Source organism: Ranitomeya variabilis, chromosome 7 (assembly GCF_051348905.1).
Source record: "Ranitomeya variabilis isolate aRanVar5 chromosome 7, aRanVar5.hap1, whole genome shotgun sequence".
In the NCBI taxonomy this organism is placed as follows: Eukaryota; Metazoa; Chordata; class Amphibia; order Anura; family Dendrobatidae; genus Ranitomeya; species Ranitomeya variabilis.
This window is the reverse complement of record NC_135238.1, coordinates 89,490,279-89,510,402: the sequence shown is the minus strand read 5'-3', so window position 1 is coordinate 89,510,402 and position 20,124 is coordinate 89,490,279. Positions and strand designations below refer to the sequence as shown.

The 20,124-nt window shown below is 44.8% G+C and overlaps 1 protein-coding gene across 3 annotated transcripts in view; it reads left to right on the top strand.

Moving 5' to 3' along the window:
- Nucleotides 1-20,124, top strand: part of PFKL (phosphofructokinase, liver type) — a 122,392-nt gene that overhangs the window by 20,700 nt on the left and 81,568 nt on the right. For 2 of the 3 annotated variants that reach the window (XM_077275394.1, XM_077275395.1), the window contains exons 3-5: nucleotides 1,378-1,455; nucleotides 8,593-8,782; nucleotides 9,768-9,933. In XM_077275394.1, the coding sequence (XP_077131509.1) occupies nucleotides 1,378-1,455; nucleotides 8,593-8,782; nucleotides 9,768-9,933 (434 nt within the window). Of the gene's footprint in view, nucleotides 1-1,377; nucleotides 1,456-8,592; nucleotides 8,783-9,767; nucleotides 9,934-20,124 lie in introns of those variants that run through there. The other variant, XM_077275396.1, reaches the window with a different exon arrangement.

The following is a 20,124-nucleotide window of genomic DNA, read 5'->3' as shown; positions in this document are numbered from 1 at the left end:
AATTTCTGCTCTCTCGGTCCTTTTTCAGAGAAGGATCGCAAACAGATTGCAGGTCAGGACCTTTATCCAGGGGGTTTCTCATATGGTTCCGCCTTACAAGATGCCTTTGGAACCATGGGACCTGAACTTAGTTCTCTGTGCTCTTCAAGAGCCACCTTTTGAGCCCTTGCACGAGGTGTCTTTGCTGTTCTTGTCTTGGAAGATTGTCTTCCTCGTGGCTGTCACGTCTATTCGACGTGTCTCTGAGCTGGCAGCTCTGTCGTGCCGACCTCCTTTCCTCGTGTTCCACCAGGATAAGGTAGTTCTGCGGACATGTCCGACTTTTCTTCCGAAGGTCGTTTCCTCCTTCCATCTTAATGAGGAAATTGTTCTTCCCTCACTGTGCCCTGCGCCTTCCCACCCCACGGAAAGGGCGCTCCACACTCTGGACTTAGTGAGGGGTCTCAGACGTTATGTCTCCAGGACTGCGTCTTTCCGTAGATCAGATGCCTTGTTTGTTCTTCCGGAGGGGCCACGGAAGGGACTACCCGCTTCCAAGGCCTCCATTGCCAAGTGGATTCGTTCCGCCATCCAAGAGTCCTACCGTGTCAAGGGTCACGCTGCACCTCCGGGGATCAAGGCTCATTCTACCCGGTCAGTCGGCGCGTCCTGGGCCATCCGGCACCAGGCATCGGCAGCACAGGTCTGCAAGGCTGCTACATGGTCCAGTCTCCATACATTCACGAAACACTACCATGTGCACTTTCAGGCCTCGGCAGACGCTTCCGTCGGTAGGCGAATTCTACAAGCGGCTGTGTCTCATATGTAGTTTGTAGGCTCGCACAGCACTCATAACTTCTGGTGACCCGCCCAGGGACTGCTTTAGGACGTCCCATTCGTCCTGTGTCCCCCAATGATATGTAGGAGAAAAGGAGATTTTTGTGTACTCACCGTAAAATCTTTTTCTCCGAGTCATCATTGGGGGACACAGCACCCTCCCTGTTAGCCTAGTTGGCTCAATTGTTTTTTTCAGTCTGTGTTTGTTGACTTTGACATGTTTTCTGTTTGATAACTGGTTTACTCCTACTGCTTTGTTACCGAACTGGCTCTGGATTGTCCAGTCTGTGGGTGTATACTGCAGGGGAGGAGTTAATCTTTTGTGTGTGTTTAACTTAGTGTCCTCCTGGTGGCAGCAGCATAACACCCATTCGTCCTGTGTCCCCCAATGATGACTCGGAGAAAAAGATTTTACGGTGAGTACACAAAAATCTCCTTATCTCAAAAAGATTGGACAATTTACATTGAATTTTACATTGAAGTGCCCAGCATGTGGCCAAGTTATGGCTAATTTTAAAATGTTTGTCTGCAGTGTTTAGTAACTTTATATTCTCATCATAGGGCTATGAAGGCTTGGTTGAAGGTGGTGATTGTATCAAACCAGCCAACTGGCTAAGTGTGTCAAACATTATCCAGATGGTAAGTTCAGAAGAATGTACAAAATTGCCCACTTCAGTGTGCAGGTAGTTATACTACTTTTAAAGGGAATCTGTCACCAGATTCATGCTGCCTAACCACGGGCAGGGGGAATCAGAGCCTGGCTGCACAATTCCAGCCAAGTATATGTTTACCCAAAAATCTCCAGCAGTTCAGAGAAAATATAGTTAGAAGATCTGACCGGAGGCAATAGCTGAAGGTGAGACTCTCCCATGTGGGGCATCACTTAGAGCAGTGCTGGAAGAAGCTGGCTGTTGATGTTGGAGTGGTCTCCTCTATCCCTACAATCATCTACCAGATCTTCAGACTATTTGTCTCTGAAATGTCGGACCATTTCACAGGATAATATACCTATCTGCAGCTGTGCAGCCAGGTTATCATTCGTGGTTTGGGCAGCTTCATACCGCCGACTTTTACATTTGTACATGTGGATTTAAAGCCTTTTAAAGTTTTATTCATTCATGCAGATTATATATAAATATCTATATATATAATTGTCTAAGGGTCACTTCCGTCTGTCTGTCTCGGATATTCATTGGTTGCGGCCAGCCAGTGGGCGTAGACAAAAGGGCAGGGGAGGCCAGTAAGTATGCAGAGCGAGTCCCCGCCCACTCCATACAGGCCCGGCCAGAAGCGCTGCAAAGGGGCCGCGACCAATGGATATATACTCACCTTCCGTCCGCGGCTGTCACCGCCGCATGTGCTGCGCTGTTTCCTGCTTCGCGGCCGTCATCACTGACTGCGGCTGTCATCACTGACAGCGGCCGCTAATTTAGTCCCCGGCTTTTGGCCGCGGTAGGCCCAATAGCGCCCATGGTCCCGGCCGGCTCCGCCCTCCTCAGTGACTCCGCCCCCTTTGCAGCTTTTCTGGCCGGGCCTGTACGGAGTGGGCGGGGACTGGCTCTGCATACTTCCTGGCCTCCATTCCCTTTTGTCTCCACCTACTGGCTGGCCGCTACCAATCTAAGGGGGCGGAGTCGCCATGAGGAGGGTGTAGCCGGCCGGGACCATGGGCGCTGTTGGGCCTACTGCGGCCAAAAGCCGGGGACTAAATTAGCAGCCACGGTCAGTGATGACGGCCGCGACAGCAAAAAACAGCGCAGCACATGCGGCGGTGACAGCTGCGGACGGAAGGTGAGTATATACTACGTGGCCTGCACTGTATACTACGTGGCCTGTGCTATATATTACGTGGCCTGTACTATATACTCAGTGGCCTGTGCTATATACTCAGTGGCCTGTGCTATATACTCCGTGGCCTGTGCAATATACTACGTGGCCTGTGCAATATACTACGTGGCCTGTGCAATATACTACGTGGCCTGTGCAATATACTACGTGGCCTGTGCAATATACTACGTGGCCTGTGCAATATACTACGTGGCCTGTGCAATATACTACATGGCTGGGCAATATACTACGTAGCTGGCCAATATACTATACTACATGGCTGGGCAATATAGTACGTGGCTGGGCAATATAGTACGTGGCTGGGCAATATAGTACGTGGCCTGGGCTATATACTACGTGGCCTGTGCTATATACTACGTGGGCTGTGCAATATACTACGTGGGCTGTGCAATATATTACGTGGGCTGTGCAATATATTACGTGGGCTGTGCAATATACTACGTGGCCTGTGCAATATGCTACGTCGCTGGGCAATATACTACGTGGACATGCATATTCTAGAATACCCGATGCATTAGAATCGGGCCACCATCTAGTGTATTTATATAATCGTCCAAGGGGCACTTCTGTCTGTTTGTCACGGAAATCCCGCGACGGGCACAGCCCGGCCGAGAATTAGTCCCTCCCTACTTCCGTCCAGTCAGTGCCCGGTGCCCGCTCCATACTCCCCTCCAGTCAGCGCTCACACAGGGTTAATGGCATTGTTAACGGACCGCGTTATGCCGCGGTGTAACGCACTCCGTTAACGCTTCTATTAACCCTGTGTGACCAACTTTTTACTACTGATGCTGCAGCATCAATAGTAAAAAAAAATTTAATGTTAAAAATAATAAAAAACAAAAAACCTGCCATTCTCACCTTCAGTCGTCCGCCGATGCGCGCGGCTGCCGCCAGCTTCCATTCCCAGAGATGCATTGCGAAATTACCCAGAAGACTTGGCAGTCTCGCGAGACTAGTGTTATATACTGCGTGGCCACTGTTACGGTATATACTGCGTGGCCACTGTTATATACTGCGTGGCCTGTGTTATATACTGCGTGGCCTGTGCTATATACTGCGTGGCCTGTGCTATATACTGCGTGGCCTGTGCTATATATTGCGTGGCCTGTGCTATATATTGCGTGGGCTCTGTTACATACTGCGTGGGCTCTGTTACATACTGCGTGGGCTCTGTTACATACTGCGTGGGCTCTGTTACATACTGCGTGGGCTCTGTTACATACTGCGTGGGCTCTGTTACATACTGCGTGGGCTCTGTTACATACTGCGTGGGCTCTGTTACATACTGCGTGGGCTCTGCTACATACTGCGTGGGCTCTGTTACATACTGCGTGGGCTCTGTTACATACTGCGTGGGCTCTGTTACATACTGCGTGGGCTCTGTTACATACTGCGTGGGCTCTGTTACATACTGCGTGGGCTGTGTTACATACTGCGTGGGCTGTGTTACATACTGCGTGGGCTGTGTTACATACTGCGTGGGCTGTGTTACATACTGCGTGGGCTCTGTTACATACTGCGTGGGCTCTGTTACATACTGCGTGGGCTCTGTTACATACTGCGTGGGCTCTGTTACATACTGCGTGGGCTGTGTTACATACTGCGTGGGCTGTGTAACATACTGCGTGGCTGCTATATACGACGTGGCCTGTGTTATATACTATGTGGCTGCTATATACATACATACATACATATTCTAGAATATGTATATGTGTGTTTGTATGTAATATAAATATATATATATATATATATATATATATATATATATATATATATATATATATATATATATATATATATATATATATATATATATATATATATATATATACAGTGCCTACAAGTAGTATTCAACCCCCTGCAGATTTAGCAGGTTTACACATTTGGAATTAACTTGGCATTGTGACATTTGGACTGTAGATCAGCCTGGAAGTGTGAAATGCACTGCAGCAAAAAAGAATGTTATTTCTTTGTTTGTTTGTTTTTTAAATTGTGAAAAGTTGTTTCAGAGGGTCATTTATTATTCAACCCCTCAACCCACCAGAATTCTGTTTGGTTCCCCTAAAGTATTAAGAAGTAGTTCAGGCACAAAGAACACTGAGCTTCACATGTTTGGATTAATTATCTCTTTTTCCAGCCTTTTCTGACTATTTAAGACCCTCCCCAAACTTGTGAACAGCACTCATACATGGTCAACATGGGAAAGACAAAGGAGCATTCCAAGGCCATCAGAGACAAGATCGTGGAGGGTCACAAGGCTGGCAAGGGGTACAAAACCCTTTCCAAGGAGTTGGGCTTACCTGTCTCCACTGTTGGGAGCATCATCCGGAAGTGGAAGGCTTATGGAACTACTGTTAGCCTTCCACGGCCTGGACAGCCTTTGAAAGTTTTCTCCTGTGCCGAGGCCAGGCTTGTCCGAAGAGTCAAGGCTAACCCAAGGACAACAAGGAAGGAGCTCCGGGAAGATCTCATGGCAGTGGGGACATTGGTTTCAGTCAATACCATAAGTAACGTACTCCACCGCAATGGTCTCCGTTCCAGACGAGCCCGTAAGGTACCTTTACTTTCAAAGCATCATGTCAAGGCTCGTCTACAGTTTGCTCATGATCACTTGGATGACTCTGAGACTGACTGGTTCAAGGTTCTCTGGTCTGATGAGACCAAGATCGAGATCTTTGGTGCCAACCACACACGTGACGTTTGGAGACTGGATGGCACTGCATACGACCCCAAGAATACCATCCCTACAGTCAAGCATGGTGGTGGCAGCATCATGCTGTGGGGCTGTTTCTCAGCCAAGGGGCCTGACCATCTGGTCCGCATCCATGGGAAGATGGATAGCATGGCCTACCTGGAGATTTTGGCCAAGAACCTCCGCTCCTCCATCAAGGATCTTAAGATGGGTCGTCATTTCATCTTCCAACAAGACAACGACCCAAAGCAAACAGCCAAGAAAACCAAGGCCTGGTTCAAGAGGCAAAAAATCAAGGTGTTGCAGTGGCCTAGTCAGTCTCCTGACCTTAACCCAATTGAAAACTTGTGGAAGGAGCTCAAGATTAAAGTCCACATGAGACACCCAAAGAACCTAGATAACTTGGAGAAGATCTGCATGGAGGAGTGGGCCAAGATAACTCCAGAGACCTGTGCTGGCCTGATCAGGTCTTATAAAAGACGATTATTAGTTGTAATTGCAAACAAAGGTTATTCCACAAAATATTAAACCTAGGGGTTGAATAATAATTGACCCACACTTTTATGTTTAAAATTTATAAAAATTTAACTGAGCAACAAAACTTTTTGGTTTGTAAGATTTATGCATCTGTTAATAAATCCTGCTCTTGTTTGAAGTTTGAAGGCTCTAACTTATTTGCATCTTATTAAACCTGCTAAATCTGCAGGGGGTTGAATACTACTTGTAGGCACTGTATATATATATATATATATATATATATATATATACACACACACAATTTTTACCTTTAAGAGTAACCATTATTTAAATTTTTATTTCATAACTCAATAGTACACATGGATATAAGCAAATTTGTAATATACAATCATGGTCAAAAGTGTTGACACCCTTGAAATTGTTCCAGAAAATGAAGCATTTCTCCTAGGAAATTATTGCACGTTTTGTTATATACATATTTATTTCCTTTTTGTGTGTTGGAACAAGACAAAGAAATTTCACACAAAATTGACAAAATGGGTATGATAAAATTATTGGCACCCTTATTTGGTTGCACACATGTGTATTACAAAAGATGTGCAATTGCAATAATTTTCTGGGAGAAATGCTTCATTTTGTGGAACAATTTCAAGGGTGCCATTTTTGGCCATGGTTGTATCTTATTAGTGCAATTTGCTTCTTTCTCTGGCAGAATTGATCGGTCATTATCAAAGTTCTCAGTTCTGAGGTAAAATGTGTATTCAGTGAGGACAGACGTTCCCATTACTGAGACAGGAGATGGCGGCTGCTCTGGACACACCTCTATGTAGACGGGAGGAGCTACAGATGGAGCCCCTCCCCCTCTTATCTACGTAGATTTTATTTTCATTAATGGATTCTTCACTGTATGGCTGACCTAGTGGCCTCCATTTCAGGGAAATTGTAGCCTCCAGCAGGCGCCTGGAGTGTCGTTAGTTTCTCCCTCTGTATGATACAGCACTCAGGAAGGCAGAGATGGTAATAACTGTTTCTGCTTCCTCTATTGGGGAAGGGTTGTAGTTTTCTCTGCCAATTGGCTAGTAACCTAAGAAACACACAAAAAATAATGTGGTTGTATCATTATTTGAGACCTAGAATTACCGTATATACTCGAGTATAAGCCGAGATTTTCAGCCCCAAAAAATGGGCTGAAAGTGCCCCTTTCGGCTTATACTCGAGTCATGGTCGGCGGGTGAGGGGGAGCGACGACTGTCAAATACTCACCTGCTCCTCACACGATCCCTGCATGTCCCACGGTCTCCAGGCGCGGCAGCTTCTTCCCCTGTTCAGCGGTTACTGGTACCGCTCATTAAAGTAATGAATATGGACTCCACTCCCATAGGGGTGGACCCGCATATTCACTACTGTAATGAGCGGTACCATGTGACCGCTCACTACAGGAAGAAGCTGCCGCGCCCGGAGACCGTGGGACATGCAGGGACCGCGTCAGGAGCGCCGGGAGCAGGTGAGTATTTCATATTCACCTTTCCGTGTTCCACCGACGCTCCGTCTTCCGCGTTCTCTGCAATGACTGTTCAGGTCAGAGGGCGCTATGACGTATTTGTGTGCACGCCGCCTTCTGCCTGAACAGTCAGTGCGGAGAGACGGGACGCTGATGAGCAGTGGGCAGCGACGAGAGGTGAATATGTAATTTTTTTTTTTTTTTTTAGTGCAGCAGCAGCATTACATGTGGCACAATGTTATATGGAGCATCTATGGGGCCATAATGAACTGCATGGAACATTATATGGGGCATCTATGGGGCCATAAAGAACTGCATGGAGCATTATATGGGGCATCAATGGGGCCCATCATGAACTGTATGGAGCATTATATGGGGCTCCTGATTCAATATGGATATTCAAAAACTCTTAACCTACTGATGTCTCAATTAATTTTACTTTTATTGGTATCGATTTTTATTTTTGACATTTACCGGTAGCTGCTGCATTTTCCACCCTAGGCTTATACTCGAGTCAATAAGTTTTCCCAGTTTTTTGTTGCAAAATTAGGGTGGTCGGCTTATACTCGGGTCGGCTTATACTCGAGTATATACTGTACCTTTTTATTTCTTCCAATGAAGCTGTGGGAGGGTTTGACTTTTTTGAGTGGTGCACGTTACTGTTGTTTCATTTTGGAGATGATAAAACATTTTGCTTAATTCTCTGGTGTATTTTTGGAGTGGTGGTGCCGTAACTGGAAAAAAACACCCTGTAATTCATGTTTTGTTGTTTTTTTTTGTTTTTTTTTAGTGTTTACATTATAAGCTTAATTTATATTTTAATTGGACATTTTACTGATCTGACAATAAGAAATGTTGTGGTTTTTTTCTTTTCAGTTTACCTTTGCTCCCCATGTGGGTCATGAACCTGCAATCATTTGATCACTTGTACTTGTCAGCATTGTAGTACATAGCCCACCAATGATCTCTTATGAAGTGTGTAATGTGACTGATGGGCACTGGAACGGATTCTCCAACTGGGTCGCACCACCTAAACGCCTCTGTCGGAGACTGACCGTGGCATTTCCGTGGTTACACAGCAGTGATCGGAGCTGGCTGGTCGGCTCACTCAGTGTATGACGTGGACTTGTTGTTGAGCGTCTCCGTGCATCTGCATTTTCCCTATAATGTTTGATGACGTCTTGGGCATTCATGTGATGTGTGCTTTCATTCACATAGCTGTTCGTGTTGCCTATTTGCGTCTGTGTTTCTCTTGTAGGGCGGCACTATCATTGGTAGTGCGCGGTGTAAGGCATTTACCACTCATGAAGGACGGTTGTCTGCAGCCTTTAATCTTGTTCAGCATGGTATAACAAATCTATGTGTCATTGGTGGGGATGGAAGTTTAACTGGAGCAAATATTTTTAGGAAGGAGTGGAAAGGTCTTCTTGACGAATTAGTTAAAGGAGGTAAGTACGGGTGAATAAAATTGTCGCTGTACACTATGGCCTGATTAAGACTGACGCCGGTCTGGAGTGAAATGTGCTGAATTCATTAATGGGTGTGCTCCTCTTTCAATTGCCGTTCCCCACAGTCAGACATGTGCACTGTAATTTACACCAATTTTGTGGCAATTAACCATGCGCTATCTTTTGACACCCACACACTTTTCATGAAATTGGCAAAGTAGACCAAGACTGGTATAAAACAGTCAATTCAGGACATTTTTGTTTCACTTGGAGTGGCGCAAACATTTTATGACCCTTTCAAGTATTTTCTTATTTTTTTTTTTATGCCAGAATTTTGGTGAAAACTGATTTGAATCAGGCCCTTAATCTTCAGTGATAGTAAAGATATAAAAGGAGATGGCTTTATGCACCAGGAATGGAGTTGGAATTCATAACATTTTAAAATTCTTCCAATTTATATTTATTTATTTTTTGTAATCAATCTGCTTTTTTTTTACTTGACTTGTCTCCCAGATTAAGGGGCGGTCATAGGGAACCTGTCAGGTCTGATAATGCTATTAACCTGCAGACATAGTTAATCTGCAAGTAATAGTGTTAAGAAGGTGCCTGACCGCAATACTAAAAGTGCAGCACCCGGGAGAAAATGAACCTTATTTCACGTGGGAGCCGCCAGCTTTCTCTCATACAGGCCTGCCCGGGACAATTACAGGCACGGCACTGACCGACAGCTGGCTCTGTACTGATGTAGCTGTCACTCATTGCTGTGAGCGGTGACTGTAATTGCTCCAGGCAGGCCCGCAAGACTGAAAACAGCGGCTCCTGGAAGAAATAAAGTTCTTTTTCTCCTGTGTGCTGCATTTTCAGTATAGCGGCTCGGCACCATCATAACCGCCGTTAGCCTGCAGATTAACACTATATATGCAGGTTCATAATTCTGCAGACCTGACTGGTTCCCTTTAACGTGTGTCACCTTATTTTGTTACAGGAAAAATAACTGAAGATGTTGCTGCAAAATATTCTCACTTGAATATTGTTGGACTGGTGGGCTCCATTGACAATGACTTCTGTGGCACTGATATGACAATTGGCACCGATTCAGCTCTGCACAGAATTATGGAGGTTATTGATGCAATTACTACTACTGCACAGAGGTAAGTTAGGGTTTCACATTGCTGCATTTACCAGCATATTCTGCAAGGAGGCTGCCATTCTTCACTTTTGTAGTTCTGTCACGAATGCCCACCATACTAATAGTCATTTACTCCCTTGTAATTTGCCTGGGAAGGCATGAGGACCTGTAGTCTGCCACATCGCTGCTGATGCCACTTACGCACAACAGCAATCATAAGTCAATTACTTATAAATAAGGGCCGGGAGGACTGGCATAGCATTGCCGCTGGATCTCCGTGGAAATTAGGTCACTGTGTATAATCTATAGATTTTTGTTTCTGTTTTATAACATATCCAGTTGTTTTTAGCAATTAAGAAATTTGATAACCCGTTAAATGACAACAGCATGCCCTACAGAAATCAGAAGAGGACATGCTGTTACCCAATACTACACTAAGGAGAGATTTGGATATTTTTATTTTAATTCAAGTGATAATATTTTCTATTAATACATTGGGTTGGAAGTTTGACGTTAAAGGGGTTGTGTGGTTTCACCTAACCTCTGCTTGCAGGCTCAAACAAATTATCACCAGCCTATGTAGGAGCATTCACAGAATGAATCTACATGGTCTGTAACCAAACAGCAACTGGCAGAACTCGGCGCACATCCCAATACCTGGCAGCAAAGACACGCTTGGGGTTATTTGAGTTCATATCGGCAGGCTCCCACGCTGACTTTTATTTATTTTTTTTTTATGTATTAAAAAATGAAAAAAAAAATAGTGTGGGCTCCTGTGTAATTTCATAGCTAGAATAGGGAAAGCAGACAGCTTAGGTCTGATGTTAATATTCTGGGAAGAAGCCAATAGCCAAAGGTTCCCAGGCTATTGATATCTGCTCACAGCTGTTTGCTTAGCCTTTATTGGCTAGTTTACAGGGGGACCCCAGAAAAAAAAAAGTCGTAGGGTCTCTACCAGCAAAAGCTAAACATCTGCAGGCTGATATTAATAACATAGGGGAGGGCCATGGTTATTGGCTCCCTCCCACAATAAGAAAAAAAAAAAACAGGTCTCAGCCGCCCCAGAAATGTTGCATCAATAAGATGCAGTGGCAAGTTGGGTAATAGGGTTGGGGGGTTTCATGTCAGCCTTGTATTGGCAGCTGACATGAAGCCCAGGGGTTAGTAATGGAGGGGCCTCTCTAAGACGTCCGCATTACTAACCCCATATTCAAATTGTAAATAAAAAAAACTCCCAGCATAAAGTCTTTTATTTGATATAAATGACCACACGGTGTTACACGTTTATTTGAAAATAAAATCATACTTGCTTTAACACTTGCTCCCCGATGCTCTTGTCCCTTGTAAAAAAAACAAACAAAACAGAAACAAAAAAAACCCAAAAAACTAATTTGTCTGAAGAGAAGTGATAATTTATAATGTCCCACAACAATCCTTGTGACTATGAGAACAGTCACTGATGTGACTGCTCTCATGGACAGCGGGCTCACACTGACACAGGAGGTAATTGCTCCTGTGTCAGTGTGTAGCACTGAGCTGCAGTGAGAAAGTTCTCTGCAGTTCATCAGCTGATTAACCCTATTGAAGTCACTAACTGCACTTTTGCGTGAGAACTTTCTCACGCAGCCTTGGTGCCGTACGTGAGATCACTGGGGCTCATCAGTTGATGAATTCCGTTGATCTTTCTCACTTCAGCTGAGTGCTACACACTGCAGGAGCGATTACACGCTCTTGTTTATGTGCAGCCAGCTGTCTGGTAGAGCAGTCGCATCAGCTGATATGACTGCTCTACAAGTGATCCAAATTGTTGTGGGACACTGAATTACAGCGGATTGGTGAGGGATATGGTGATTTATTATTTTTTTTTAACAGGTGTCATGAGCATCGGGGATTAGGCGTAAAGATGAGTAATGGTGTTTTTTAATTTTTTTTTTTTTTTACAGGGGACAATGGCTTTAGGGATTAGGTGTTGAGGTGAGTATAACTGTGTTTTTTATTTCAATATTTATTTTACTTTTTTTTTCTTCTTTTACTCTGAGCACAGGCACCAGCTGATGATTACACCTATCAGTGGCACCTGCACTCACTGTTATCAGGGACAGCAGGCGTAGGCTGATGGGGGTAGCAGTGTCTCTTCAGCCGGTGCCTGTGACTGGCAACTGACAGCTTGACCCCGCAGCTCTCTGATCAGCGTTAATGATCTTACTGCCGATCAGAGTCGCCGATGTTTCTCACACAGATGACAGTGCGAGAACTACCTGATATAAGAGCAAAAATTCAGCAAATCTGCAAACATTTTTATACCTGCGTTTTCCCTTCACCCATGACAGCACACCTGAAGGAGGGATCCGCCCAGCAAGGACAGGAAACCTACTGAAATAAAAGGGCGGTCCTCTCCCCTGCTTCATTTGTTGATTTCCTGTCCTTGATGGGAAGCCTTTGTGCTGAAACTTGGTGGTCACAGATGAAGAGTTCATTTTTTTGGACTTACCCTCTCTAGTCCCAGTGCTGGAAGAGCAGGCAGTATACCTGTGGGCCTTCCTTCAGGAGATGGAGGTGCTGTCCACAGGTCCAACTGCGGCCTTACTGTACGTGCAGGGGTCAACACGAATAAATAGAGCAAAAAAGTCCACAAATGCATAGTTATGTATAAAAGATATAAATTACGTTTTATTACAATCAATCAATAATACAAAACAACAACAAAGTCATAGATCAAAAACTGCAGAGATGTGCTGTATGCTCTATGCAGAATGGGAAGGGACAATAAGGAGGAAACATGACGGAAAATTGAGTAGGGGGGAGGTACTATTAAATCTTTTTGTCAATGTAAATAAGCCAAAAAAACACATTATTGTACACAGGGTCCCAAAGGTATCCCATAAGCATAACCAGCAAAAGTTATGTGTAACATATCGCAGGCTTACCCATGTCAGTTGTCAAAGAGAGTACCCCCTCCTTCTCAACGCCCCCGAACGCACGTTTCGCCAGATGAAAAAGCCATACTCGCTCTGTCACAGTTTACCTTAGTGCTTCATGATTGTGTGAGTAATGTACGTGCAGGTGGTACATACAATCATGCTGGGCATGTCTGGATCTGCCACGCCGCTCTCCCTCCTCCATGTTCCCGCCAATACTGTGGTGAATTACGCTTCTGGGTGTCCACTCCACTGACGTCATTGGCAAGGCACGCTGGGAATGGGCCCGGAAGCAAGATGATGGCTCAGTGGACAAAATGCCAGCCTGAATGCTTGGGGATTCAGCATGGCTGGGGCGGTGAGGAGGGACATATTTCGGGACCGGAGGAGGCGGAACCGAGGAGAGCGCCGTGGATCCTCTATAAAAAGGAAGGGATAACCACAAGAAAGCACTTATGTCAAACTTACTCCATCATGGAGGGTTTGAGAAGACAATTCAAGGTTCTGTACACAGACACTTCCTGTCCTTTTCAGCAGTTACATGGTCATAGCAGAAGTAGTCTTACTCTCTTGTATCAAGGTATGAAATTGGTATGCTCTGATGTGGGCAAAGATCACTGTGAAGAGAGGGGGATGAGGTGAGCTGTGACATCTACTATTTACTATTGTAAATGATGGATCCAATGTTATTTATGCATATAAATGTCACCTCGCTGTGTAATTTTACCCATTTCTGAATTTTTGTTCAACACTGATATGAGAAACTTAACAAAAGAGAGATTTTAAATAAACACCTGATTTAAACAAGATGTAATTTTCTGATGGCAGTCACATTTTAAATGGGGAAAAATCACTTTCTTTGCAGTCTAGTGACAAAAGGGTTAGTGTTTCCATCTTATCAGGGAGGTATACGTATGGTTTATAGCTTTAAAACAGAACAAAGTTCAAAAGTAACATTACGTATTATCTATAAAGCATAGTACAATGTCGTTGATAAGCATGATGTGCTGTATGTATGAAGGGTTTCTGCATAATTATTGTTATAGGAATATTTATTAACCAATCTAGGTGAACTTCTTAACTCTTTCTCGATTTAGGACATACCAGTATGTCTTATGTCATGCTCAAGTGGATGACACGGGCTCAAGAGCCTATGACAGCCGACTGCAGTAAGACACCAAAAAGACAAATGATCACTGGTTCAAGTCCAATAGGGGAACTTAAAGATAACATTTTCACAGTGATTTGAAAAAGTATTCATACCCCGTGAGCTTTTCCACATTTTTTTTTTCATGTTACGTTCACAAACTTAAAAGTATTTTGGGGGTTTTTTACGTGATATATCAGCAGAAAGTAGCAAGTATTTGTGAAGTGTAAAGGAAGTGATTCATGGTTTTATAATTATTTTAAAAATTTAAATCTGAAAATTTTGAGTAGCATTTGTATTGTTCACTTTTAGTCTGATATACAGAAATAAAATCCTAAGTGACCAATTACCTCCAAAAGTCACATAATTAGTAAATTGAGTCAACCTGTGTGTAATTTATTCTCAGTATAACTATAGCTGTTCTGTGAAGGCCTCTTTGTTTGAGAACATTAGAGTTCAAACGACATCATTAAAACCAAGGAATACACCAGACAGGTCAGGGATAAAGTTTTGGTTTAAATGCAAATACTGGGGCAGCACGGTGGCTCAGTGGATAGCATTGCAGCGCTGTAGTCATGGGTTCTAATCCCATCTTGGACAACATCTGCAAAGAGTTTGTATGTTATCTCCGTGTTTGAGTGGGTTTCCTCCGGGCACTCCGGTTTCCTCCTACATTCCAAAGACATACTGATAGGGAGTTTAGATTGTGAGCCCCATCGGGGACAGCAATGATAATGTGTGTAAACTGTAAAGCTCTGCGGAATATGTTAGCGCGATATAAAAAATAAAGATTATGGTTAAAAACAAAGACTGGACATCACCCTGAAAATGCCATCCCCACTGTCACACATGGAGTTGGCAGTAACCTGATGAGGGATGTTTTTCTTGGCAGGGACAGGGAAGCTGGTCAGAGTTGATTTGAAGATGGATGGAGCTAAATACAGGGAAATTCAGGAAGAAAACCTGTTAGAGACTGCAAAAGACTTGAGACCGGGACATTGGTTCACATCCTAGCAGGACAATGACCCTAAACATACTGCCAGAGCAACAATGGAATGGTTTAGATCAAAGCACATTCTTGCGTGTGAATGGCCCAGTCACAGTCCAGACCTAAATCACATTGAGAATCTGTAACTTGATAATTGCTGTTCACAGTCGCCTCCATCTAATCTCACGGAGATACACACGTGGTCAGAATTGTTGGTACCCCTCTTTTAATGATAGAAAAACACACAATGGTCACAGAAATAACTTGAATCTGACAAAAGTAATAATAAATAAGATCTATGAAAATGAACCATGCTTTCAACCATGCTTCCACAGAATTTAAAAAAATTCATGAAATAGGCCTGGACAGAAATGATGGAACCCCTGAAAATAATGTAACAAAAGGGACATGTTAAATCAAGGTGTGCCCACTAACTAGCATCACAGGTGTCTACAATCTTGGAATCAGTGAGTGGGCTGGTATACAGGGCTACAGGTACTCACTGTGCCGTTTGGTGACATCGTGTGTATCACACTCAACATGGATCAGAGGAAGCGAAGGAAAGAGTTGTCTCAGGAGATTAGAAAGAAAATTATAAACAAACATGTTAAAGGTAAAAGTTTTAAGACCGTCTCCAAACATCTTGATGTTCCTGTGACTACAGTGGCACATATTAATCAGAAATGTAAGATCCATGGGACTGTAACCAACCTCCCTGGACGTGGCCGCAGGAGGAAAATTGATGACAAATCAAAGAGACGGATAATACGAATGGTAACAAAACAGCCCAGAAAAACTTTTAAACAGATTAAAGGTGAACTTCAAGCTCAAGGAACATCAATGTTAGATTTCAACATCAGTCGCTGTATGAGCCAAAGTGGACTTCATGGGAGACGACCAAGGAGGACACCATTGTTGGAAAAAAAAAAAAAAAAAAAAAAGCCAGACTGGAATTTGCCAAACTACGTGTTGACAAGCCACAAAGCTTCTGGAAGAATGTCCTATGGACAGATGAGACAAAAATGGAACCTTTTGGCAAGGCACATCAGCTCTCTATGTTCAGACAGAAAAATGAAGCATATCAAGAAAACACTGTCCCTACTGTGAAACATGGAGGAGGCTCTGTTATGTTCTGGGGCTGCTTTGCTGCATCTGGCACAGGGTGTCTAGAATCTGTGCAGGGCACAATGAAATCTCAAGACTATCAAGGGATTCTAGAGAGAAATGTGCTGCCCAGTGTCAGAAAGCTTAGTCTCAGTCGCTGGTCATGGGTCTTGCAACAGGATAATTACCCAAAACACACAGCTAAGAAAACCCAAGAATGGCTAAGAGGAAAACATTGGACTATTCTGAAGTGGCCTTCTATGAGCCCTGACCTAAATCCTATTGATCATCTTTGGAAAGAGCTGAAACATGCAGTCTGGAAAAAGGCAACCTTCAAACACAAGACAACTAGAGCAGATTGCTCTTGAGGAGTGGGCCAAAATACCTGTCGAGAGGTGCAGAAGTCTCATTCACAGTTACAGGAATCGGTTGATTGCAGTGATTGCCTCAAAAGGTTGTGCAACAAAATATTAAGGTAAGGGTACTATCATTTCTCATCACCTCAAATCCGTGCCCATGACGCCCACCCCCTGCACTCTCTCTGGATCACTATGGAATGCCCGCTCCATCTGCAATAAACTCCATGTGATTCACGACCTCTTTACCTCTCGTAATCTTTCGTTCCTGGGCCTCACCGAAACATAGCTGACACCCTCTGACACAGCCTCCCCTGCTGCACTATGTTACTGTGGCCTCCACTTCACCCACACTCCTCGCCCTGGCAACAAACATGGTGCAGGAGTGGGCCTTCTCCTTTCTTCTAACTGTACCTTTTAACCCAATCCCACCTCTACCCTCCCTTATCCTCCCATCTATTGAAGTCCACTCTGTCCGCATCTACTCCCACTACAACCATCAAATGGCCGTCATATACCGACCTCCGGGCCCGACTACTGCCTTTATTGACCAATTCTCCACCTGGCTCCTTCACTTTCTGTCTGCTGACATTCCCACTATCATCATGGGTGACTTCAGCATCCCCATTGACATCCACCAGTCAGCAGCCTCCAAACTCCAGCCCCTTACTTCATCTTTTGGACTTACTCAGTGGTCCTCATCCACCCACACAGACGGACATACATTAGACCTGGTCTTCACCCGTCTCTGCTCCGTATCTACTGTAACTTCACAACCTCTTCCTCTATCTGACCACCATCTACTCACTTTCTCATCCCTGTCCTCCTCACCTGTCACCCATGTCAAGCAACATGCGCACCCACGCAGGAACCTCGAACACCTAGACACCCACACACTCTCTGACTCTATCCTACCACTAGCATCCATATCCTCACGACACAGACACTGCCACTAGTTTCTACAATGCCACTCTTGCATCAGCTATTGACACAGTTGCCCCTCTCATGCATAGCAGAGTGCGACAAATCAGTAGACAACCTTGGCACAATGACATCACTAAAAAGCTTCGGCAAGTATCCAGAATTGCAGAACGGCGTTGGAAGAAAACGCATTTGCAAGATGATTTCACTGCACTCAAACAAGCAACACTTGCATTCAAATCAGCTCTCACTTCTGCTAAACAGGCCTATTTTACATCCCTCGTATCTTCTTTACCCCACAACCCCAAACAGTTGTTCAACACTTTTAACTGCCCCCTCCGAGTTCCCTGATCTTTGCCGAGGACTTTGCCTATAAGATTTTGTTGTCAAACCACAACCCCTTTGTATGCCAGACCAATGCCCTAACCCCTTAACGTCCCTCTCCAAAATCACCGAAGGGGAGCTTGCTCATCTTCTCTCCAAATCACACCTCACCACTTGTGCGTTTGACCCAATCCCACCTCCCCATCACACCAATACCAACCCTAACCCATCTCTTCAGCCTATCACTAACTTCTGGTACCTGCCCCTGTGCATTTAAACCTGTCACAATCACACCTATCCTCAAAAAGCCATCCCTTGACCCAAGCGCTATGTCCAGCTATCGCCCCATATCTTTGCTCCAATTTGCTTCCGAACTCCTTTAGCCCGCACGTCCATGCTGAACTTCTTACCTCTCACTTTGCATCCAACTCTCTGTTCGACAACCTACAATCTGGCTTACGTCCCCACCATTCCACTTACGAACGACTTACAGCCAAAGCTAACAGACAATTCTCTATGCTCCTCCTTCTAGGCCTGCCCTCTGCCTTCGACACAGTTGACCACTGCCTCCTACTACAGATCCTCTCTTCCTTTGGTGTCAAAGACCTTGCCCTATCTTGGATCTCCTCATACCTTACCAAACGCACATTTAACGTTTCCTACTCCCACACTACTTCTTCATCTCGCCCCCTCTTTATTGGTGTCCCTCAAGGCTCTGTCCTAGAGCTCTTACTCTTCTCAATCTATACACTCAGCCTGGGAAAACACATAAAATCCTATGGCTTCCAGTACCATCTATATGCTGATAACACTCAGATCTACCTTTCTGGCCCAGATGTCGCCTCTGCTCTCCAGAATCCCAGAGTGTCTATCAGCCATATCCTCTTCCTTCTTCTCCTCTCACTTCCTCAAGCTCAATGTGGACAAATCTGAACTAATTATCTTTCCTCTATCTCGCATATCTTCCCTACCTAATCTATCTATCAAAATAAATGAAATCACACTTTCCCCTGTCTCCAAAATCCACTGCCTCGCGTAACCCTTGACTCTGCCCTGTCCTTCAAACCGCACATCCAAGCTCTTGCCACCTCCTGTCGCCTCCAGCTCAAAAATATTTCCAGAATCCGTCCTTGCCTCAACACTCACTCTACCAAAATGCTTGTGCATGCCCTAATCATCTCCCGCCTCGACTATTGCAACATCCTCCTCTGTGGCCTACCTTCTAACACTCTCGCACCCCTCTAGTACGTCCTTATCTCTCCTGCCCGACTAATCTCTCTCCTCGCTACACTCCTGCTTCCCCTCTTTGCACATCCCTTCACTGGCTCCCAATTTCCCAGCGTATCCAGTTTAAACTACTAACACTGACCTACAAAGCCATCCATAACCTTTCTTCTCCGTATATTTCCAAACTAATCTCTCAATATCTTCCCTCGCGTAAACTCCCGTCCTCCCAAGACCTCCTTCTCTCCTCCACGCTTATTCGCTACTCACCCAATTCCTTTGAAATTCTGTGCCCCAACACGTCCGATTATCCACCACATTTGGATCCTTCAAAAGAAACCTGAAAACCCACCTCTTCAAAGAAGCTTACAATCTGTAATGACTAGAGTTGAGCGACTTTTACTTTTTTCGGATCAAGTCGGGTTTCGCGAAACCTGACTTTGTCAAAAGTCGGGTCGGGTGAAATCGGCCGATTATTGCGAAAAGTCGGGGGCTGACTGAAGCACGAATCCCAATGCAAGTCAATGGGGAATCAAAGTCGGCAGTGAGTGGAGGACAGGAAAACACCTACAGTGCCCATTTTAATGCCAAAAACATCAATTCTTATTACTTAAGCTTGTCAATCTTAATTTACTTTATAATAATAGTTAGGCATTGAAAACTGGGGGTCATTTGGCTAAAGTTGTGGGGGGGGGGGGGGGCTGGCTCAAGATTTTCATGGGCCCAGGAAACACTGAATACGTTACGGCGGTGGAGCAGGGAGAGGTAAGTATTTCAACTTTGCAAGTGCTGCGATTCTGAGCAAGCAGGGGGGGGCCCACTCGTTGGCACTGGCACAGGGCCCCTCCTAGTACGGCGGTGTGTTTGACGGCGGGTGGCGCCTCCCAATGGCAGAGACACTTTTGCGTACTATGAGGGGCCCTGTGCCAGTGACTTCGCCAACGAGTATGCCCCCCCCCACCTGATGAAGGAACCTGCACTTTCATCTGCACCTTCCTCTTTGTCCCCGTGTAAGGAGGTATAGTATGCGGGAAGGGGAACCTGACTTTCAGCAGGGTCAGATTCTGGCTGTGTAGAGTGCAAGGGGAATGTAGTGGTCTGGGTCAATGTACCAGCAGACTCATCTAGCAGTGGCTGGGCAATGGGCAGGATGAGGAGGAAACACAGATATAGGCCCAAATAATAAAGTAGGCTAAATGCAGTTCAAAATTGGTAACAGGACTAACCAGGT